This window comes from Antechinus flavipes, chromosome 2 (assembly GCF_016432865.1).
Source record: "Antechinus flavipes isolate AdamAnt ecotype Samford, QLD, Australia chromosome 2, AdamAnt_v2, whole genome shotgun sequence".
Taxonomy (NCBI): domain Eukaryota; kingdom Metazoa; phylum Chordata; class Mammalia; order Dasyuromorphia; family Dasyuridae; genus Antechinus; species Antechinus flavipes.
Genome location: NC_067399.1, coordinates 150,150,936 through 150,170,381, shown reverse-complemented (window position 1 = coordinate 150,170,381; position 19,446 = coordinate 150,150,936). Strand labels below are relative to the sequence as shown.

The following is a 19,446-nucleotide window of genomic DNA, read 5'->3' as shown; positions in this document are numbered from 1 at the left end:
ACTCCTTCTAAACTGGCCTAATGATAAAGTTATTAGGAGATATATATATCATCTTTCCACATAGGTATGTAAACAATTTAACTTTAGTGAGTCTTTTGTGATTACTTTTTTTATGTTTACCTTTTTAGGTTTCTCTTGAGTTTTATGTTTGAATATCAAATTTTCTATTCAGCTTTGGTTTTTTCATCAAGAATGCATGAAAGTTCTCTATTTTATTAATGTCCATTTTCCTCTCCCCCTCCCATGAAGGATTAGTAGTTCATTAAATGTTGGATGATGAATTGACTGTCTCTTTAGCAGTAAATTAAAGTAGAATAATTTAACTCAGTTGTGGTACATAAGAATTCTTAAAATGTCTGTACATTTTGATTATGATATATCATGTGATAACATGATGCGGTAATACTTATTTATGATGAGATTTACTTCTTAACACAAGAATTACTGAGTTTCCTCTAATGAAATTACATAATAAACTTAAATTTTTGTTTCTTTTTTGGGGGGAACTTGTAATTTGTAGCTTGACTTTGAAGGATCTCTTTCTCCAGTCATTGCACCCAAAAAAGCAAGGCCTTCTGACACTGGATCAGATGAGGTAAAAATTGTGATTAGTTGGTATTTGTATTATAAATTTTTATTGTTTTATTGTTTCCATTGTCTGCCTACAGATACCTATTAAAAATTAGGTCAAATTTATATGGACAGCAGCCACATGCCATTAAGCATAAAAATAAAAATCTAAACCCAAATGTTTTGCCTTTAAGGCTATATTTTTCTGGTATCAAAGTCATTGATCAATTTGGGGGGGGGAATGAAAAAGGTATTTACTATTTTATACTACAAATAATTGGCTGATAAAACTTTTTACATTTGAGGCCATTATTGTAGCTTCTTTCTAAGACTAGAAGTTACAGATTGGTTTAGATTTAGCAAAAGAAAGAATTATCATAATGATGAAATCACAGGTCTTTAGGAACTATTTATGTCCAACCTCTAGCAAAACTTGCCAAGCTAGAATTGGTCTGCTCAGCCACAGTTGGACACAACTTTAGCAAAGTGATGTTATTTTCATCCTCTTGGAGAATGAAGAACAACCAATCAACCAGCTATAATGTAGTAGTTTGCAGTATCATAGTAACTTAATCCCTACCTGAGATTAATCTTTCATCTCTTTCAATTACTGTTTCAATTGCTATCATATAGTAGTTTTTTTTTTTTTTTTTTTTTTTGCATGCAGGATGCACTCCAATCCCCTCCCCCAACTTTATCACTCTTTTATCCATATATGAATTTTCCCCCTACCTTCCCAAATTTTTCTAAAGATGATCTGTCATAATATTTAATTCTGAATCATGGCAACTGTTTGGCTATCCTTGTTTGATATTTGACATTGACTTTTTTTTTTTTTTTTTTTTTTTGGTACTTTAAGATTTAATCTCTTAACTAGTAATACTTGAATTATCACAAATACTTTTTTTTTTTTTGGATGTTAAAGTGTTTAGTTTTTCACTAATGAAAAGTAACTACTAGGGATAAAATTATTTTTAGATTTATTAATAATTCATCTGTCTTTCTGTTCTCCTAATTAGGACTGGGAATATTTACTAAATTCAGAGTACCACCAGAATGTTGAGTCTCATCTTTTGACTAGAGCTTTGCATTTGAATCCTTTGGAAGTTTCACTGATGAAGGAGGATGCTTTACATAATCTTACTTTGGATTCTTCTACACTTCTCTTCACTCATATACCTGCTATCTTTTTTGTGCTTCATCTTGTTTATGAAGAATTAAAATTGAATAGTTTAATGGGAGAAGGAATTCGCTCACTTGTTGTTCTTCTAGTTCAATTGGCAAGGTATGTGCAGTTTGTATGTAGGTTAGAAATATCCTGAAGATTCTTGTGAATTTATACTGACTCTTAAAAATTTTATGAATACTATATAGCAACTTATGCAAATTAAAACTAAACATTTTCCCCAGTTTGTATACCTTCTACCAATTAACAGTATTTGTACAGTATCTTCAGCTTTTAGATTAATTGGGTTTAAGAAATATTTAGATTGTTCTCTAATTAAGCCTATCTTTGTTTGTTATGCTCTTAAAATACATTCTGACTACCTACCAGAGCCAATTGTGGGACTAGTGTAATGGGCTACATTGTACTATTAAAGGGAAAGCATTTATTTAAATTAATTAAGGCCATATGAGACTTGAAGCTTCTGCATTCACCTTTAAGTGAATGGTATTAAATACTGTTGTTTTGAGCATTAATCAATTTGTTCAGTTATTCATTTGTGTCTAACTCTTTGTGACCCCATTGACCATAGCTCACCAGGCCTTTTTAAGTTTATGTCACTATACATATCATCCTCTGCTGTCCCATTTCCTTTCACTTTCAATCTTTCCCAACTTCAGGATCTTTTCCAGTGACTCTTGTTATTATGTGGCCAAAATATTTCAGCTTCAGTATTTGATCTTCCAATGATCAGTTTGAATTAATTTCCTAAGTACTAACTAATTTGATCTTTCTGTTCAAAGGACTCTTAAAACTCATTAAAAGTGTTGATTCTACTGCACTTGATTTCATTATAGACGATCTCTTTCAGGCATAAGTTGGACCTTTGTTGGCAAGATAATGTTTTTGTTTTTTAGTATGCTGCCCAGATTTGCCAAAGCTTTCCTCCCAAGGAGCAAGCATCCATTCAGCTACACTCAACATCTGCAGTGATCTCTGAGCTCAAGAATATAAAATCTGACATTGCTTCCATTTCTTTCTATTTGCCAGGAAATGATGGGAACAATTGCCAAGATTGAGGGAGGGAGATGTGGTTATGTATTTTTTGTGTTTAACTTCAAGCCAGCTTTTACACTCTCCTCTTTCACCTTCATCAATAAGACTTTCACCTTCTACATTTTTCAACTTCCACCATCAGAGTGGTGTCATTTGCATATCCAAAATTGTTATCTTTCCTGGCTTTTGGTTCATCCAGCCTGGCATCACATGATGTACAACTTAAATAAGGTGACAATGTACAGCCAGTTTTAAGTGTGGTTTCTTATTTGGTTCTAACTGTTGCTAGTTCTTAGCAGACTAATAAAATCTGGTACTCTCTAATCTCTCTGAGAAATTGTCACATTCTGTTGTAATTTACATACTCAAAGGTTTTAATGTCTTCAGTTAAGCAGAAGTAGATGTTTTTCTGAACTGTTGATTTCTCCATAATCCAATAAATGTTGGCAATTTGGCTTCTAATTCCTCTGCTTCTTTGAAAACTAGTCTGTGCTTCTGGTAATTCTTAGTTCACATATTGCTGAAGCTTACCTTGCAGAATCTTAAGTATGACCTTGCTGGGTATGTGAAATAAGAGCAATTTTTCAGTAATTTGAACATTCTTTAACACTGCCCTTCTTTAGAATTAGGATATAAGCTTATCTTTTGTAGTGGCCACTGTTGAATTTTCAAAATTTGCTGGCTTATTGAGTGCAGCACTTTAACTGCATGATTTTTTGGCGGGGGGGATTTTGAAAAACTCAGCTAGAATTTTCTCACTTTGATTAAGTTTATTGTTAGCAGTGCTGCCTAAGGCTTGCTTAAAATTCATTCTCCAGGATGTCTGAATCCAGATCAGAAATCATACTCTTGTGGTTATTGGTGTTGTAAGATCTTTCTTGTGTAGTTCTTCTGTACTTGCCACCTCTTAATCTCTTCTACTCCTGCCAACTTCCCACAATTTTGTCTTCTATCATGCCCATTCTTGCACAAAATGTTCTCCATATATCTAATTTTTAATTTTCTTGAAGAGATTTCTTGTCTTATTCTATTTTCTTCTATTTCTTTGCATTGCTTGCTTGTGAAGACTTTCTTATCTCTCCTTGCTTTTCTCTATAATTCTTCTTTAAATTGAGTATATTTTTCCCTTTCTCCTTTACCTTTCAATTTTCTTCTTTCCTCAGTTATTTGCAAAACCTCATCAGCCAGCCATTTTGCAGTCTTGCTCTTCTTTTTCTTTGAAGTGTTTTTTGTACTTGCTTCCTTTATAATATTATGAACTTTTTCCCATAATTCTTCATATACTCATATTTACTAAATTTAATTGTATAAACAAATAAAATTGTATAAACTAATAAAAATTGTCACTTCCATATCATAGTCATAAGTGATGTTATTTAGGTTAAACTTACGTGATATGATGTTTTTTTCCTACTTTCTTCAGTTTAAATTTGAAATTTGCAATTTGAAGCTCATGATCTGAACCACAGGTAGCTCTGGGTCTTTTTTTTAACTGACTGTGTAGAATTCTTCACCTTTGCTTGCTAAGTATATAATTATTCTGATTTTGATTTTGACCATTTAGTAATGTCCACATATAGAATTGCTTTTTGGGTTTCTGGAAAAGAATGTTTGCTATGACCACTGGGTTATCTTAATAGAACTTAATTAATCTCTGCTTTTCTTCTCATGTTCCTTTCAAAATTCAGGCAAGAATTATTAGGCAAGCTAGGTGACACAGTGCTTGAGGTGCTGGACCTGGAGTCAGGAAGACTCATTTTCATGAGTTCAAATCTGGACTCAGACACTTACTAGCTGGGGGAGTCTGGGCAAATCACTTTACTCTTTTACCTCAGTTTCCTTGTCTGTAAAATGAACTGAAACATAAAATGGCAAACTATTCCAGTATCAAGAAAACTTCAAATGGGATGATTGAGAGTTGGGTGAAATTTTGAAACAACTGAACAATGGCAAGCTAGTTGTGTCTTTAAATGATAACTCAGAAGACATGTTTTTAAGAATAACAAATTTTCCTTTTCCCTTTTTAATTCTTTATTGTTTTAGGGATTTGCAGTTGGAGCCATATTTAGATTATTACTATAGAGATTATCCAACACTTGTGAAAACTTCCCGACAGTCATGCATAATTGATCAAGGTAAGCTACTGTAGCATTAATGATTTTCTAGGCAGTGATGTGTCATTTATTAGAATCTTTCTCAGTAAGTTTTCCTGTACTCTTGGAGTAACAGTTACATAAGATTTAGACTTGGCAACATTTTTTAGTAGCTCAGATTTAGAAACTGCTGACACTGTTGTAAATGTGCTTCCAATCTGTACTGCATATGTACATTTAGCTAAAATGACTTCATGATGGATAAACACCAAAGTTGCTTATGTAGTTTTTTCAATAACAGCTTTTTATTTTTCAAAATAAACAAAGGCAGTTGTCAACATTCACCCTTGCAAAACTTTGTGTTCCAAATTTTTCTCCATCTTTTCTTCTTCCTTCCCTAGATAGCAGGTAATCCAATATATGTTAAACATATGCAAATATGCTCTACATATTTCCATATTTATCATTTTGAATTGCTCATATTTAAACAATCTTTGATTTACAAGACTTGTGTTGTCAGAGCATTCATTTCTATAATTGACTTAAAAATCCTGGATTTCGCTTTTCTTAATAATTATTATCTTTAATGAATTAAGACATGAAAGAAAAGAAAAAAAATATTTAAATTTATTTAGATGCCTGCTATTTCTAAAATAATTGTTATATTTATTCTAATTCCTACATTTTTTTCATCTGTCTTGTTACTCTTAGAATATAATAATTTGAATCCCTTCCCTCTATTGTCTGGTCTCTGTGTAAGAGACAAATCTTCCCCACCAAGTTAGTCTTTTAGTATGATTGAAATTTGAACCTTGTGAAGCCAAAACCTTCATAGATTATTTGGGAAGCTTAACTTCAGCTCCTTTTTGGCAGACAGTGGGACTGATATTGCTGTGTATTTTATTACAGTGATAATAGCAGCTGGCATTTACATAGTGTCCTAACGTTTTCAAATTGCTTCACAAATGTTTTCTCATTTTATCTTTGCAACAGTCTTGAGAAATTAGTGCTGTTATCCCTCAGATAAAGAAATTGAGGCTGAGAGCAATTAAGTGATTTATTACTCAGGGTCATACAACTAGTAAATGTTTGAGGCAGATCTTCTGACTTCAAGTCTAGCACAATCCATTGACTCTATGTTGTCATCCAGCTAGTATTTACATTGCACTTTAAGGTTGGCAGAGTAGTTTACATGTGATTTTATTTGGTACTTAAAGTTTACCTCAGAAATAAGTGCTGCCATTATCACTTTTAACTGATGACAAAATTGAGGCAGAGAGAGATTGAGTGATTTAGGATTAACAGTTATGCTTTAAAGTTCATCAACTGCTGAGTCATATGCTATTTTACTTAATTTGGTATTAAGAATTACAAACTGATTCAAAAATTAAAATTTCTTTAAATGTCATTTAACAATCAATTGTATCATTTCTGCTCCTTTGACAGTGTTCCCTGTGGTTCTTAAGTTTAAGCATATATAAATATGGAAAAATCTCATTGAAAGTGGTGCCATGACCACATTGTATTTGGACTTTAACTTGAGATTCTGAGGGGAAAAAAAGGACTGATGGATTTTAGAAATGTGATATAATTTGCAGTAGAGTGTGTATATATATATATATATATATATATATATATATATATATAGAGAGAGAGAGAGAGAGAGAGAGAGAGAGAGAGAGAGAGAGAGAGAGAGTAAGGTTTAGTATAAATGAACCTCATCCCTACTAGCTTTGCCTCTCTCTCTTCAGTTACAAGTTTAGCGGGGTCTTAAAAGAGTTCTCTAACTTGAGATTTTAATTTGATTTATGTTTTGTACCATGCAGTATTTTCTCTAAGTAGAAGTGTTACCTTTCTATAGTGGAACTTTTTTTCTTTAGCATATAATATGAAGCACTGGTGAACATGTTTTTGTCTAAAATTCTAGCTAGTCTAAATATTTTTGAATACTGATTATCATTTAATATATCTTCATTTTACCCATTTATTAAATTACTTTATGTTATCAAAATTGCCTATCTTAGGAACCCCTACTCTATTGTGGGATGCAGTACTCCTTTTATTTATACTGCCCATGTTTCTATTCTGTAACGCTTATCTTGACACTTGTTACTATTTATTGTTGAGTCACTTTTCATTTGTATTCAACTTGTTGTGACCCTATTTGAGATTTTCTTGGTAAAGATACTGGAGTGGTTTGCCATTTTCTTCTCCAGATCATTTAATAGATAGCTAATAAGTGTCCGAGGCTAGACTTGAATTCGGGCTTCCTGCTCTTCCTGTTGCCAGACCCACCACTTTTCCCACTGCACCACCTAGTTGCCCCTATTCCGTTCATCACTGTAGTTACCATTGCACCTTTGAGCAATAGACTAGATGTTAGCTATTTACAAATTGAAAGTAGAACTTCAAATGTAAGTACAAATTTTGGGGGCAGTATGACTCCCAATAATCTCTTCCCCTTTATTAATTTTGATCTTTTTTGGCACTGACCTACATGATAGAGAAAGGGAATTGATAAACTTTTCAGAGATATCTTAGTAAGAACAAAATAGTTAAAAATTTTGATTCTGCTTATAGAGACCAGGAAAGTCTAAGATATGCCTGTAATACAACTGAGGTTTCATATAAGCCAATTTTAGAGGAAATGGAGGACCATCTTTTGACCAATACAGCTAAACTATGTATCTTTTATATTAGAATGGGGGGGGAAATGGTCTTCCTGTGTGCTAATGTGTTTTAAAATATCATCTACTTTAAAGCCCAAATAGGACTTATGCATCACCCTTCATTTTTTACACCTGAGCCTCCAAGTATATATCAGTGGCTGAGTTCTTGCCTAAAGGGTGAAGGAGCATCACCTTATCCTTACCTGTCTGGAGTCTGTGAACGAAGCAAACTCATAGTATTGGTATGTACTATCACAACTTTAACTTTTAAATAACTGTCAGTGTTTCAAAACCCCAAGCAGATACTGTTAAATATCTTAAATTTAATCAGTAATAAATATTCTGGAATCAGAACATTAAAAAAACAACAAAATCCTTAAAATTTTTCCGATGCCATTTAGTAAAAACTTCTCACAAGAGAAAAAAAAAAACTTAAAAGGGAAATAAATTTTGGATACATAAACAGGGTTTGTTTGTTTTTTAACCAACAATGTAGAGTGCCATTGAGATATTTTAAAAAACTGATAAAATTCTGATCAAAAGTAGGATTAATATAGGTTAGTCCTTTTTGTAGACTATTGAATGTGGCCTAAACATTAGTAAGGAAGTATAGTTTGGCAACATGATATTGGGAATTAAATAGTTTCTGATAATTTACATGCCTCTCCAGAGCATTTGATCCAATTATGAATTTTTTCCAGTCCCTTATATGAAACCATTAATTCAATTTTCATTCTCTGTCATAACTATTTTCTTCATTATTTTGAGAGGAAAAAATGCATGACATCCTTTAAGTATAACTTAGTTGTTGTTATAGCTTATGTAACCTTTGTGGGGGAGGAATATATACCTACATATTTTTTAAAAATATATATATATTTTTTATATTTATATATATATATTTGATTACACATGTGGATGTGGGAACTATAAATGAAAATTGTAAACTGAGTTTTTCCCCTTTTCTGTGCCTTTTGATACTATATTACTGTAATAGATTTTGTATGATGTGAATAAATTTATGTGTGATATTTTCTCCCTGCAGAGTGTTGCACTCTATATACTTGGTGATGAGAGAGCCGTTTCTAATGAAGCATCACAATATTTATGCAAAGTAAACTCAGGTAGTATGATGTGCTTACTATTTTGCTTCTTATTTTCATTAGGATAAAATGCAAGTTCCTCTGCATCATAGTTCAGGTTCCCTTCTTTCTGGCTCCAACTTACCTTTCAATTTGATTTCACATAGCTTTCCCTTTTTATGCTCGCTCTCTCTCTCTCCAGACCAAACATAGCTGTTTTGCCAACTTTTCATATTCTGTCTTCTATCTCTGTCCATAACTATTTATTTCTTCATGCCAATTTCTTCTTCACTTCCATCTATCAAAATCCTTGCTTTTCCTTCAAGTCTTAGTTCAGGTGCCAGTTTCCTTGGTTAAATCTTCCCCAATCCATTTCTTTAACCCCAAGCTGAAAGGTTTTGTTCCTCCTCTTAAATTTTTCTCCTTTCCCCTACTTATTCAGCCCTATTATACTTATATGTAAAATAGTTGCTATTTGAGTGTAGGAACTGTGTCCTTTTTTTGTTACAAAGATTAAATGTAATAATGAATATATTCTACTTTTCAAACTGTAAAGTGTTATATATGGTCCAGTTAAATATAATTAATAATAATAATAATAATCAATGATAAAATCTAGCTACTTCATGTAATAGAAAACTTGAATGCCATTACTTTCAAATTCAACAAAAAATAGAAATATTTAGCCAAATCCCTGAACAGTCTAAAAAACAGGAGTATATCAGAAATGGGAGTCAAAGCAGTGCAGAAAAAGAAAAAAAAAGAAAATTTTATATCCATCAAAAACTTTACTAGAGTATTGAGAAGCAGAGAAATTCGAGGAGACACAAGAAATATGAAAATTCAATCAAATAAGAAGCAAAAAGCTTGTACATTATTAATATAAAGAATGTTAAGAATTATTTCAAGGGAGGTACCTGAAACCTACCTTTTCTGCAAAACTGGAAGGCAGACAGACAAATTAGAACCAATTATAGGGCCTAAGTGCTTCACTGTGGTTCATGCGTCAAGGGAAAAAGCACTTGATCACCTTCCTTTCAAATGATAATCTGATTCTATCTTTTTTTTAATCGAAGATTTCATGTATCTTATTACCCAAAAATGAGAATATGAACACCCTCAAAAATTATATCTTTATGTACTTTATACACAACATTCACAAATACACACACACTCACACACTCTCTCTCTCTCTCTCTCTCTCTTAGAAAATAATATATTGACTGAGAAGCAAGAATATTGTCGTTCCCCCCCCACATCTCAGGTGTCTAAAGAGTACATTCTAACAATTGAATGATTATTGAACAAGCTATTTGAAATCCTTCCATCATTTAATGCAGTGCATTTAATATTTCTTGTATTGATTATTCAAAAGCCTGCAACTCGGTTCCACATTTAAACTTTTTTCACAAATTGTCAATATGTAAGACTCAGGTAGAATGAGAACTCTTAAGAGTATTTGCCATCCATGGGTAAAACTATTCTCTTTTTTAAAATATGCCACTGAAACAGTGATGCTAAGAATAATTTTACAGATAGTCTGGAGTAATGGGTGCAGTGCTGGCTTTAGAAATTGAACCACAGATCAGAATGAGATGTAGGTGTACTTAGCAATACGTTGAAAGTTTCTAGGCAAAATATAATGAAGAAAAGCTATGAAGGAGAAAACCATGGCTTAATTTTTCAGAGACTGTTTGACATCTTGAAATCAAGTAAGTAATTTCAAGCAATTAAGAGCTAAAAATGCTTAAATTATACTTTATAGATATTTAACTTACACTTTTACAAAATCTTAATTACACTTTTGGAACTGTAAAAGAGAGCATAATAGATTTTGAAATTTTCTTATCAAGAAGTAATACATTATCAACAAAGGGTCCATAATCTAAAAGAAGTTAAAAGAGTTGACAAAAAAGGAGGATGAAAATTGATATTTTCTCAATATACAATAAACACATAAAATCTTCACCAAATAATAGTAAACAGTAATAATATTAATAATAATGCCAAAAGCTGACGGAAAGGTTATGTGCCACTGAATTTGTTAAATGTCATTGAGAACAATCTGACACTGTGTGAAACTTATTGAAATTGGGGCAGCTAGGTGGCGCAGTGGATAGAGCACCAGCCCTGAAGTTAGGAGGACCCGAGTTCAAATCTGGTCTCAGACACTGTCTAGCTGTGTGACCCTGGGCAAGTCACTTAACCCCAATTGCCTCAGCAAAAAACAAAGCAAAACAAAAAAAAAAAAAAGAAACTTATTGAAATTACTTAGATCCAAGGAAGGAAATTAAAGACTTCTTCCTTCCCAACCACCCCACACACTATGGGTAACTTTTGTACAAACTTTGTGAACAATATGTTGACAAAAATGAGGAAATCCTGTGGCTTTTTTTGCTTATGATGCCAATTTAGAATCATGTCATTACCATCAGAAATTATGAATTATCCTCAAGGAGATTAGGTTTTGTGTTCATTAATGATTTTTTTTGCTCAGTTACCATGTTTTTATTATTTCATTCTTTTGCAAATATTTTCTAACCAGCAGTTTGTTCAGGGATTTGGCTTTAATCCAACCAACTTTTATTAATCATTTATTATTTAAAGAACACTAAGGCCAAGCAGAAAAATTTAGATGAGATTCACTTCCTGCCTTTGTGGAACTTACATTGTAGGAGGATCAAGGAACAAGGACAGATAGATACTAATATACCGTCACTGTTTAGAAAGGTATGAAATATAATACTACATGAGATATGCTAGAAATGCTACTCTTAAAAGGAAAATTTTAAAAAGTCTTCTGGAGGACGTGATTTTTCTTTAAAAGCTCAGCAGGAATTCAGTTTTTGAAGAGGAAAGGGAAAACATTGCAACCCTAGAAAGCAGTTTGAAGAAGGCAAGAGGGAAACCAATTTGGTTGGGTTCAAGCAATTTTTTGCATTCAGGGATACAGTTGCAGGGATATTGCAACTTCAGGTTGCAGTAAAATGAAAATCATTTAAACAAAGTAATGGTTTTGTGTTTATCCTTTCATTATGTATCAGTTATTTTCATGTACTGCTAAGATACTTTCCTTTATTTTAATCCATTTTTCCTTCTCACTTAAACACCATGAAAAACCATTTTTAGTAATTCATTAAAAGTGGATTACCAGGATTCTCCCTTGCAACCCATAATACCTCTCTATCTATCCATTCATCTAGTGGCCTGTAGTACTGCCAACTAATTTTTTTTTAAGTCTGGCAAAAACATTTAGACTCAAATGAATTGCATAGGAATTGAGTAGAATATTTTTCTTAAAATGACATAATTTTGTTGTTTCTTTTTAGCACCAAAAAAGAGTCAAGTGGACCAAAACGACAACAGGTAATTTTGAGCTGAGTTATTTTTGTTCTTACTTTTTAATTGATAAATTTAATAATTTTGTGTTTTGTTGTTTTTTTTTTTTTTTTTTTGGTAGATTTAGTTTCAGACATAGTACACCTGTTAATAGCCTAGCTGAAAAATTAGTACTCTGGATGACTAATGTAGGTAAGACAATTTTTTGTTACTTCTTTATTAAACTTAAAATTAATAAGTAGAAAACTGTACTTTTCCTCTACTATCTAATTAGTACCTGCCTTTTCTTTGCTAGAAAAGAGGAACATGTAAAAGGGAAGGGCTTTAAACAATACTTTCTGGAAATGTTCCATCAAATTATAGAATATAAAGTATAATATAAAGATCTATTTACTTTGCAAAAGGACACTGCTGTTTTAGTCATCTCTAATCTCTAGGAGGCATAACAGCTTGGAAGGCCATTCTATGGTCAAGGAACCTTCCTATCATTATACCTGTTAACTTTTGCAGTATTACAATGGTAATGGTAAAGACTGTCCTTAGAATGGAGACCATGAATTTATGTTTGAAGTCATTGACTCCAAAGAGCAGAATATATCTAGTAAAGTTTGAAAAATTATTCCTGATCCTCCTCCTTGTTGGATGCTGCTGTGGTAAGCTATAAATTAGCATTCACCAAGTAGCGAGGGATGTGATCTAGAAAGGGAAAAGGGGAAGTGATGAGTACTGAATCTTGTGATTTCTAGGACATAGCTCCATTTTTTTAGTTGGAAAGTTTTTTAGGTAGGCACAAGCTTTAATTACTCTCAGAACAGTAGAAGTGATGGTTTTTGCACAATTTTTATTAAGTAAATTCAAGATATTTTAGAAGGTTCTAAAGATTCTGTTTTTTAAAATGAGAGAAAAGTAACAACCCTCCCATAGTTTTGCCTTTTTTCAAAAAATTAATTTGCATGTGGAGAAATTCCTCTGAAACTCACCCCAATAGTTATCATTCTCTTACTCCTTTCCCAATCCTCATATTGTGTGTCCATTCCCTCCTTTTTCTCCAACCCTCTCAAAAAAAAAGAATAATCATCATATAGGATGTCAGCATAGGGATAAAATGACCATTTGAGCTCTATGTAAAGAAGCACTGTTATTTTATCTTATTTGTGAGAGATCTTCTGGAGCACATTTTGAGAGATCTTGATTGTAGACAAGAGGCTAACCTAAGTAATAAGTGTTAGATTTATGTTTTACTGAAAAGATTTTTTCTTTTTTTCATCTCTGTAAGGCTTCACCTTGAGAGATTTGGAGTCTCTTCCTTTTGGAGTTGCTCTTCCTATCAGAGATGCTATTTATCACTGCCGAGAACAGCCTGCTTCAGATTGGCCAGAAGCTGTCTGCCTCTTGATTGGGCGTCAGGATCTATCCAAGCAAGCCTGTGAAGGGAACTTACCAAAAGGGAAATCTGTGAGTGTCACATTTGTTTTTATTGAATTAATTGCTGGTTTCATAATAAAAGGATTTCATGCAGATATATTTTAGACACTTAGAATTATTGTTTGTATTACAGATAGGACAGATTTTCTATTTTACTAAAAAGTGTAAAGGAGTATGTGTTGAATTTGAACAAAGAATTGTATGCCTATTAAGGAAAATGTGTTCTACATGTTGTATATGTACACTACAGCTCTTAGTTTTTTTCTTTGTTCCTAAGTCAACAGTAAGGTCAGAGGGCAGAGTGTACAAAATCATAAGCTATCAAGACTTGAAAGGATGTGAGAGATCTCATGGTACAATGTCTTTTCATTTTGGGGAAAAAGTGTCTCAGAAAGATTTTCACTGACTTGTCCAGTGAATAGATTGAATAGAATCTGAGGAGATGGGAGAGCTAGCTAGAAGAATCCTTCCAGGCTCTTTGGTCTAACCCCTTCATTTTACATGCCAAGGGACTTTGGTTCTCTAGGCTGAGGGACTTAGCTGAGCTCATCCAAGGATTAAGGGTCAGCTGGAGCTAGTACTTTTGCCACAGATTGAACCCCTTGTGACCAGGAACTGAATTTGCCTTTTTTTGTATTTCCAGTACTTTAACTCAGTACCTGGCACTTAGTGCTCACTTGATGAATATTTATGGACTGAGTGACTTTTCTTCTGAGTTTTTCATTTTATTAACCCTTTCTCCTTACCTTAGACTCCCTTTACTTGCCATTATTTAAACACAACTTGGATTTGCTTACTATCTATAAATATGATAGCTCTGCCATTTAAAAATCTCTAATTGCTTCAGCTAGAAGTGATTTCTAACTTTTTTGAACCTCTATAACACTTCATTCCTCTCATATAGTTTCACATTCTACTTTATATTATATTTATTAACATGTCTCACATCTCTGTTTCCCTTTCTTCCTCCTTTCAAACCCCCAATTATTAGTCTCAAGGCCAGGTATTCTGTCCTTCATATTTGCATCCCTGTAGGGCTTTTCAAGTACTTTGTTTATAAATACTCACTAAAAACTTGCCTATTTGATAAGTTTGGGACTAAATTCCAGGATATTTGACTTCATTCTCTTATTAGGAATGCTACAAGTTGAGTATCATAAAGTGGTAGCTTGAGCTATAATATACAGAAAGTAAATTTATATTCAATCATATCTTTCATATTTTGTAGATAATTTATTATAAATTTTAAATAGCAAAAAAATCAACTTAGATTTACAACAGTTTTACTTTTTAAAAAGTCACTTTAACTATCGACAATTCTCATTTTATGTAAATGGAGTATGATGCAGGCATCTATGAAAAGCAGTTTTTATGAAATGCAAATTTGTCAGTGGAGGTGGGGAAGGAAGGTTGGGAACCCTCACAGATATATAAGGGCTAGAAATAATAGATGGAGGGCCAAGCCAAGCCAAGCCAAATGCCTGATCCTAGATGACCTCTCCATGTCTCAATTCTACTTTCATTTTGAGGGGCTATTTGTGGTGGTAGTATATGATACAGAGTGATGGGCTTAGGAACAGGAGCAGAAAGAAAGAGTGCAGTACTGGACTATAAATTAACTTATGTGTTTTATTGGATACAGATTTCTTTCAGAATTTTTTTGTGTAAAGTAAAATTTACATAATACAAATTTACATAAACTTGAGAACTGTCTGTGTTATTTTCTTCTATTTTCTCTTTAGTGCTTTTTTTTTCTTTTATAAATTTATAGTCTCTATTAAAGTCCCACCAAATAGATGTTTTATTATAGAATGGAGGTGGTCATAAGTTTTCAAAAGTGTAATGGCAGAATACAAAGTCTAACAACTCTTACCTTTATATCTTCAGTGCTTAACACATTGTCTGGCATACTGTAAGTACGTAATAGCTTTTTGATTGATTAGAATTCCTATTTTCTATTGCAATTCATCTCGACTTAAATATCACTTCTCATTACTGAATGAATTAAAAGTATTAAGAACTTACTATGTGCCTAATCTCTTGCCAGAACTCAATATAATTACTATTGAAAATCAATAACAGTGTATTAATAGAATATTATAGGTCATCTTATAAAACAGGAAAGTTCTAGAGAGATGAAATTCTGTAAGCATGAAAATTTAATGGGACCCATATCTTGCTCCATTTTTTATAGTATTTAAAGGATATTCTGTTTAATGATAGTTACTTTTTTAAGAATATAGTTTTAAAAATTGGCTTCTTTAAATTATGCTAGTAATTTTCAACATCCTACACATTGTAGAGGGAAAGAATGCAAAAAGAAGTAAAACATGACAATTCATTTAATCAGCTTCCCATTATAAGATTTGTCCTTGATTAGTTTCTGAACCTCTGAGGTTAATTATATAAATTTATATTGTTTATACCACCACTGAAAATTACTCATTATAATAAAATACTATTCTGTTTACTTTGTATTTGGTATGATGGTCATTTGAGGCTATTTAACTTCTTAATTTTAGTTTCAGTTTCCCGATAGCCAGAACTGGAAATTGGTGGTGATTTTAGGATGTTAGCCAGCCAGAGCACACAAATGGTTTTATTATGACTAAACAAAAACCTTATAAGTAACCCTTCAGTAAGCACACACATAGATATTTCCTGTAGTGACCTTAGCAAAGGTGTAACTTCTTTGATATTTCTGTTCTATGGTACATCTGCTATTGAGAAGAATGATTCAACTTTGGAGGAAACTCTAAGGCAATGTATTGATTTGAAATGTTATTGCTTGCTATACAGTTTTGCGAGGAGAAAGAGAAGAATCTAATTATTTCGAATAGCTATTAAAGTTATTTGGACATATGCCAAAAAGCCTTTCTAGCTTAATAAAAAGCTGGGAAGTAAGCCTTTTTATTGGGGAATAAGCAAAGATGGGTTATACTTAGGAGAAGAAGATATCTTCACCAGTGGGCATAATCCTGTTTGGGACATCTGTGAAGATTCAGAATTCAAAGTTGTCTTTTATTTGCAACCTGAGACCTGGGGCTTCAATTCAATTCAAAATTGAATGAGATTACTTAACTGGCAGTTTGAGCCACTCAATGTTGATTATGCGTTAGGCCTAGATTTCCGGTTGAAAAGAGATTATTTATCTTGGAAGTTTCCTTTAAAGACAGAAGGGTGTGCCTCTTCTAGGGAAGAGCTTGAGACCCCAGATGACCCTTTTTTTCATAGATTAAAGGGGACACAGTTTCAAGGCCCTCTCAAAGGTTAAAGAGGATGCAATTTGCATCATATTGCATAGTTCTTCTGTATTTCCATGGGCTGTCACTTAGCATATGATTAGGTGCCATGAAAAAAAAAAAGATATCCTCTGAACTTCGTTTTACCCCATAGTTCTATAAGATTATTTCTTTTCTTTTTCAAAATAAATATTCTAGTTAGCTATGTAATTTTTCTTATTTTTTTATTGGTTTTATCATTTCTAGATGATGAAGTACTAAAAAATCTTCCAATATTTAAAAAAAAAAATGATTGATTCTTCCAAGATTGAAATTTTTATTTGTAAATGTTGCTGCAGAATTAGGCATAATAGGTGCTTCCATTTTCTCTCCTCTCACTCTTTTCTTAATGCTTTATAATCCAGTTTCTAACCTTATCATTCCATCAGAATTTCTCTCTCCATAATTTCCAGTGTTCTTTTAGTTGCTAAGGACTTTTCTCAATCCTTAGTCTATTAGACCTTCTGTAACTTTGGACACTGTTGGTCCTTCTTCTTGATACTTTCTTATGTTTTGGGAACACCATACTCTCCAGGTTGTCTTCCTATTTTTAAGATCATTTTTTTTCTCTGTCTCCTTTGCTGTTTCCTCATACTCCCTAATTATAGGTTTTCTTCAGGATTCTGTGTGGACCTTCTTCTCTTCTCCTTTTTATACTACTTCATTTGATAATCTCATTGAAGAGATTAGTGGCAGGTTCAGGGTTCAGTGAACCAAACGAAGAGGTTTGGCTCCCTACTTCCCCTAGGATTTGGCACAGGGCAGGGAGCTGTGGGAACCCCCTTCTGGCGGAGCAAAAAGCCTTCATAAAGGATTTATTTATTTGTTTTTAAATAACTTTTTATTGACAGAACCCATGCCAGGATAATTTTTTACAGCATTATCCCTTGCATTCACTTCTGTTCCGATTTTTCCCCTCCCTCCCTCCACCCCCTCCCCCAGACGGCAAGCAGTCCTTTACATGTTAAATAGGTTACAGTATATCCTGGATACAATATATGTGTGCAGAACCGAACAGTTCTCTTGTTGCACAGGGAGAATTGGATTCAGAAGGTATAAATAACCCGGGAAGAAAAACAAAAATGCTAACAAATTACATTCATTTTCCAGTGTTCTTTCTTTGAGTGTAGCTGCTTCTGTCCATCCTTGATCAATTGAAACTGAATTAGCTCTCTTTATCGAAGAGATCCACTTCCATCAGAATACATCCTCATATTTTTATTGTTTTTGAGGTATATAATGATCTCCTGGTTCTGCTCATTTCACTCAGCATCAGTTCATGTAAGTCTCGCCAGTCCTCTCTGTATTCATCCTGCTGGTCATTTCTTACAGAACATTAATATTCCATAACATTCATATACCATAATTTACCCAACCATTCTCCAATTGATAGGCATCCATTCATAAAGGATTTATGAACCAGAAAAGCTAGACAGATGATAAGAAGTTTATTATTGTCATTGGGAAGTCAGCCTTGCTATGCATGAATAAAAAAACTAAATTCCTTGGTGGCAAGATCCTGACAAAGAAGTAAAGTTTCTAGCAAGGAAGTCCTAACAGAGAGGTATAAAGTCTTGTTAGGAAAATAGATGAGAAAGAAATAAAGAGGGAATAATGCTGAAAGAGAATATCATTTCAGTGGGTAGAGGGTTGCTGCTATGCCAAGGGGAGAGAGAAGTTCCTTGGCATAGCATGGCATGACATGTTAGGTCCTCTGCAAGGACTGAGCCTCAAGGTGGCTCATTTTATAATTGAAGCCTTGGCTGGAAGCTGGGGGTGTTCTTGATGGGGGGCTGGGAACAGTTTGAGTTGGAATCAGAATAGAAAATCTTGGAATTGAATGAGTGTCTTTGAGTTAATTTCCAATTCAGTGGGGTTACTATTTCCAGCTCAGGTTAAGTAGGAGTGGTACTGTACTCAACTAGCCCCACCTAGATGACAGAATGAAATTACTTTTCCTGGGGCGGGTTTTTTGCAGAGGCAGGATTCAAGGAGAGTTTTTCCTTCAAGGAGCTTCTCAAGTGCTTTAACTTATGGCTCACCCCCAAAGTCAGAGAGAGAGAAAGAGAAAGTTTCCTGGCTCCCCTTGTCCTCATCAGTTCCCATGGATTTAGTTATTCTCTCTTAACTGATGATTCTCAAAGCAGCCTACCTTGCCCTAGATTTTCTTCTGATCTTCAATTTCACATCTCCAGTTATCTTTTAGATATGTTGAACGGGATGTACAATAAACGTTAAATTCAATAAGTCCAAAACAGAGCTCAATATCTATTTATCCCTACTCCTCCTGACTTCCATACTACTATTGAGGGTAATACCATTCTCTTAGTCCTTCAGTTCACCACCTTGTTAACACAACCTCTGATTCTCAACATCCTTCTTCCCTCATTCAGTATGTTGCCACAGCTTGTTGATCTCACTTTTGCAGAATCTCTTGAACTTCTGATATTGTTGCCACTACAGTGTAGATTTCTATCACGTCATGCCTAGACTGTTATAGTAGCATACTGGTAGGGCTGCCTGCCTCAGGTTTCTCCTCAATCCTGTCCATCCTCCATTCAGTCACTAAAATGTTCTTCCTAAAGCACCCTTCATAACCTTGCCCCATTCTTACTTTGCAGTCTTACTCTTCATTATATATGCACTCTTTAAACCAGTGACACTGACTTCTGCCTCTCCACAAACATGTCTCTGGGCATGTCCTCTGGCTGCCCCTTATTCCTGGAATGCTGTTCCTTTTCAAATCCACCTACAAGAAGTCTTTCC

The 19,446-nt window shown here is 33.5% G+C and overlaps 1 protein-coding gene across 1 annotated transcript in view; it reads left to right on the top strand.

Annotated features, from left to right (window-relative positions):
• Nucleotides 1-19,446, top strand: part of ANAPC1 (anaphase promoting complex subunit 1) — a 141,768-nt gene that overhangs the window by 47,017 nt on the left and 75,305 nt on the right. Inside the window, exons 18-25 of the mRNA XM_051975808.1 lie at nt 521-595; nt 1,590-1,855; nt 4,835-4,926; nt 7,647-7,795; nt 8,599-8,677; nt 11,965-12,001; nt 12,096-12,166; nt 13,251-13,429. Coding sequence (XP_051831768.1) covers nt 521-595; nt 1,590-1,855; nt 4,835-4,926; nt 7,647-7,795; nt 8,599-8,677; nt 11,965-12,001; nt 12,096-12,166; nt 13,251-13,429 — 948 coding nt within the window. The remainder of the gene's footprint in view (nt 1-520; nt 596-1,589; nt 1,856-4,834; nt 4,927-7,646; nt 7,796-8,598; nt 8,678-11,964; nt 12,002-12,095; nt 12,167-13,250; nt 13,430-19,446) is intronic.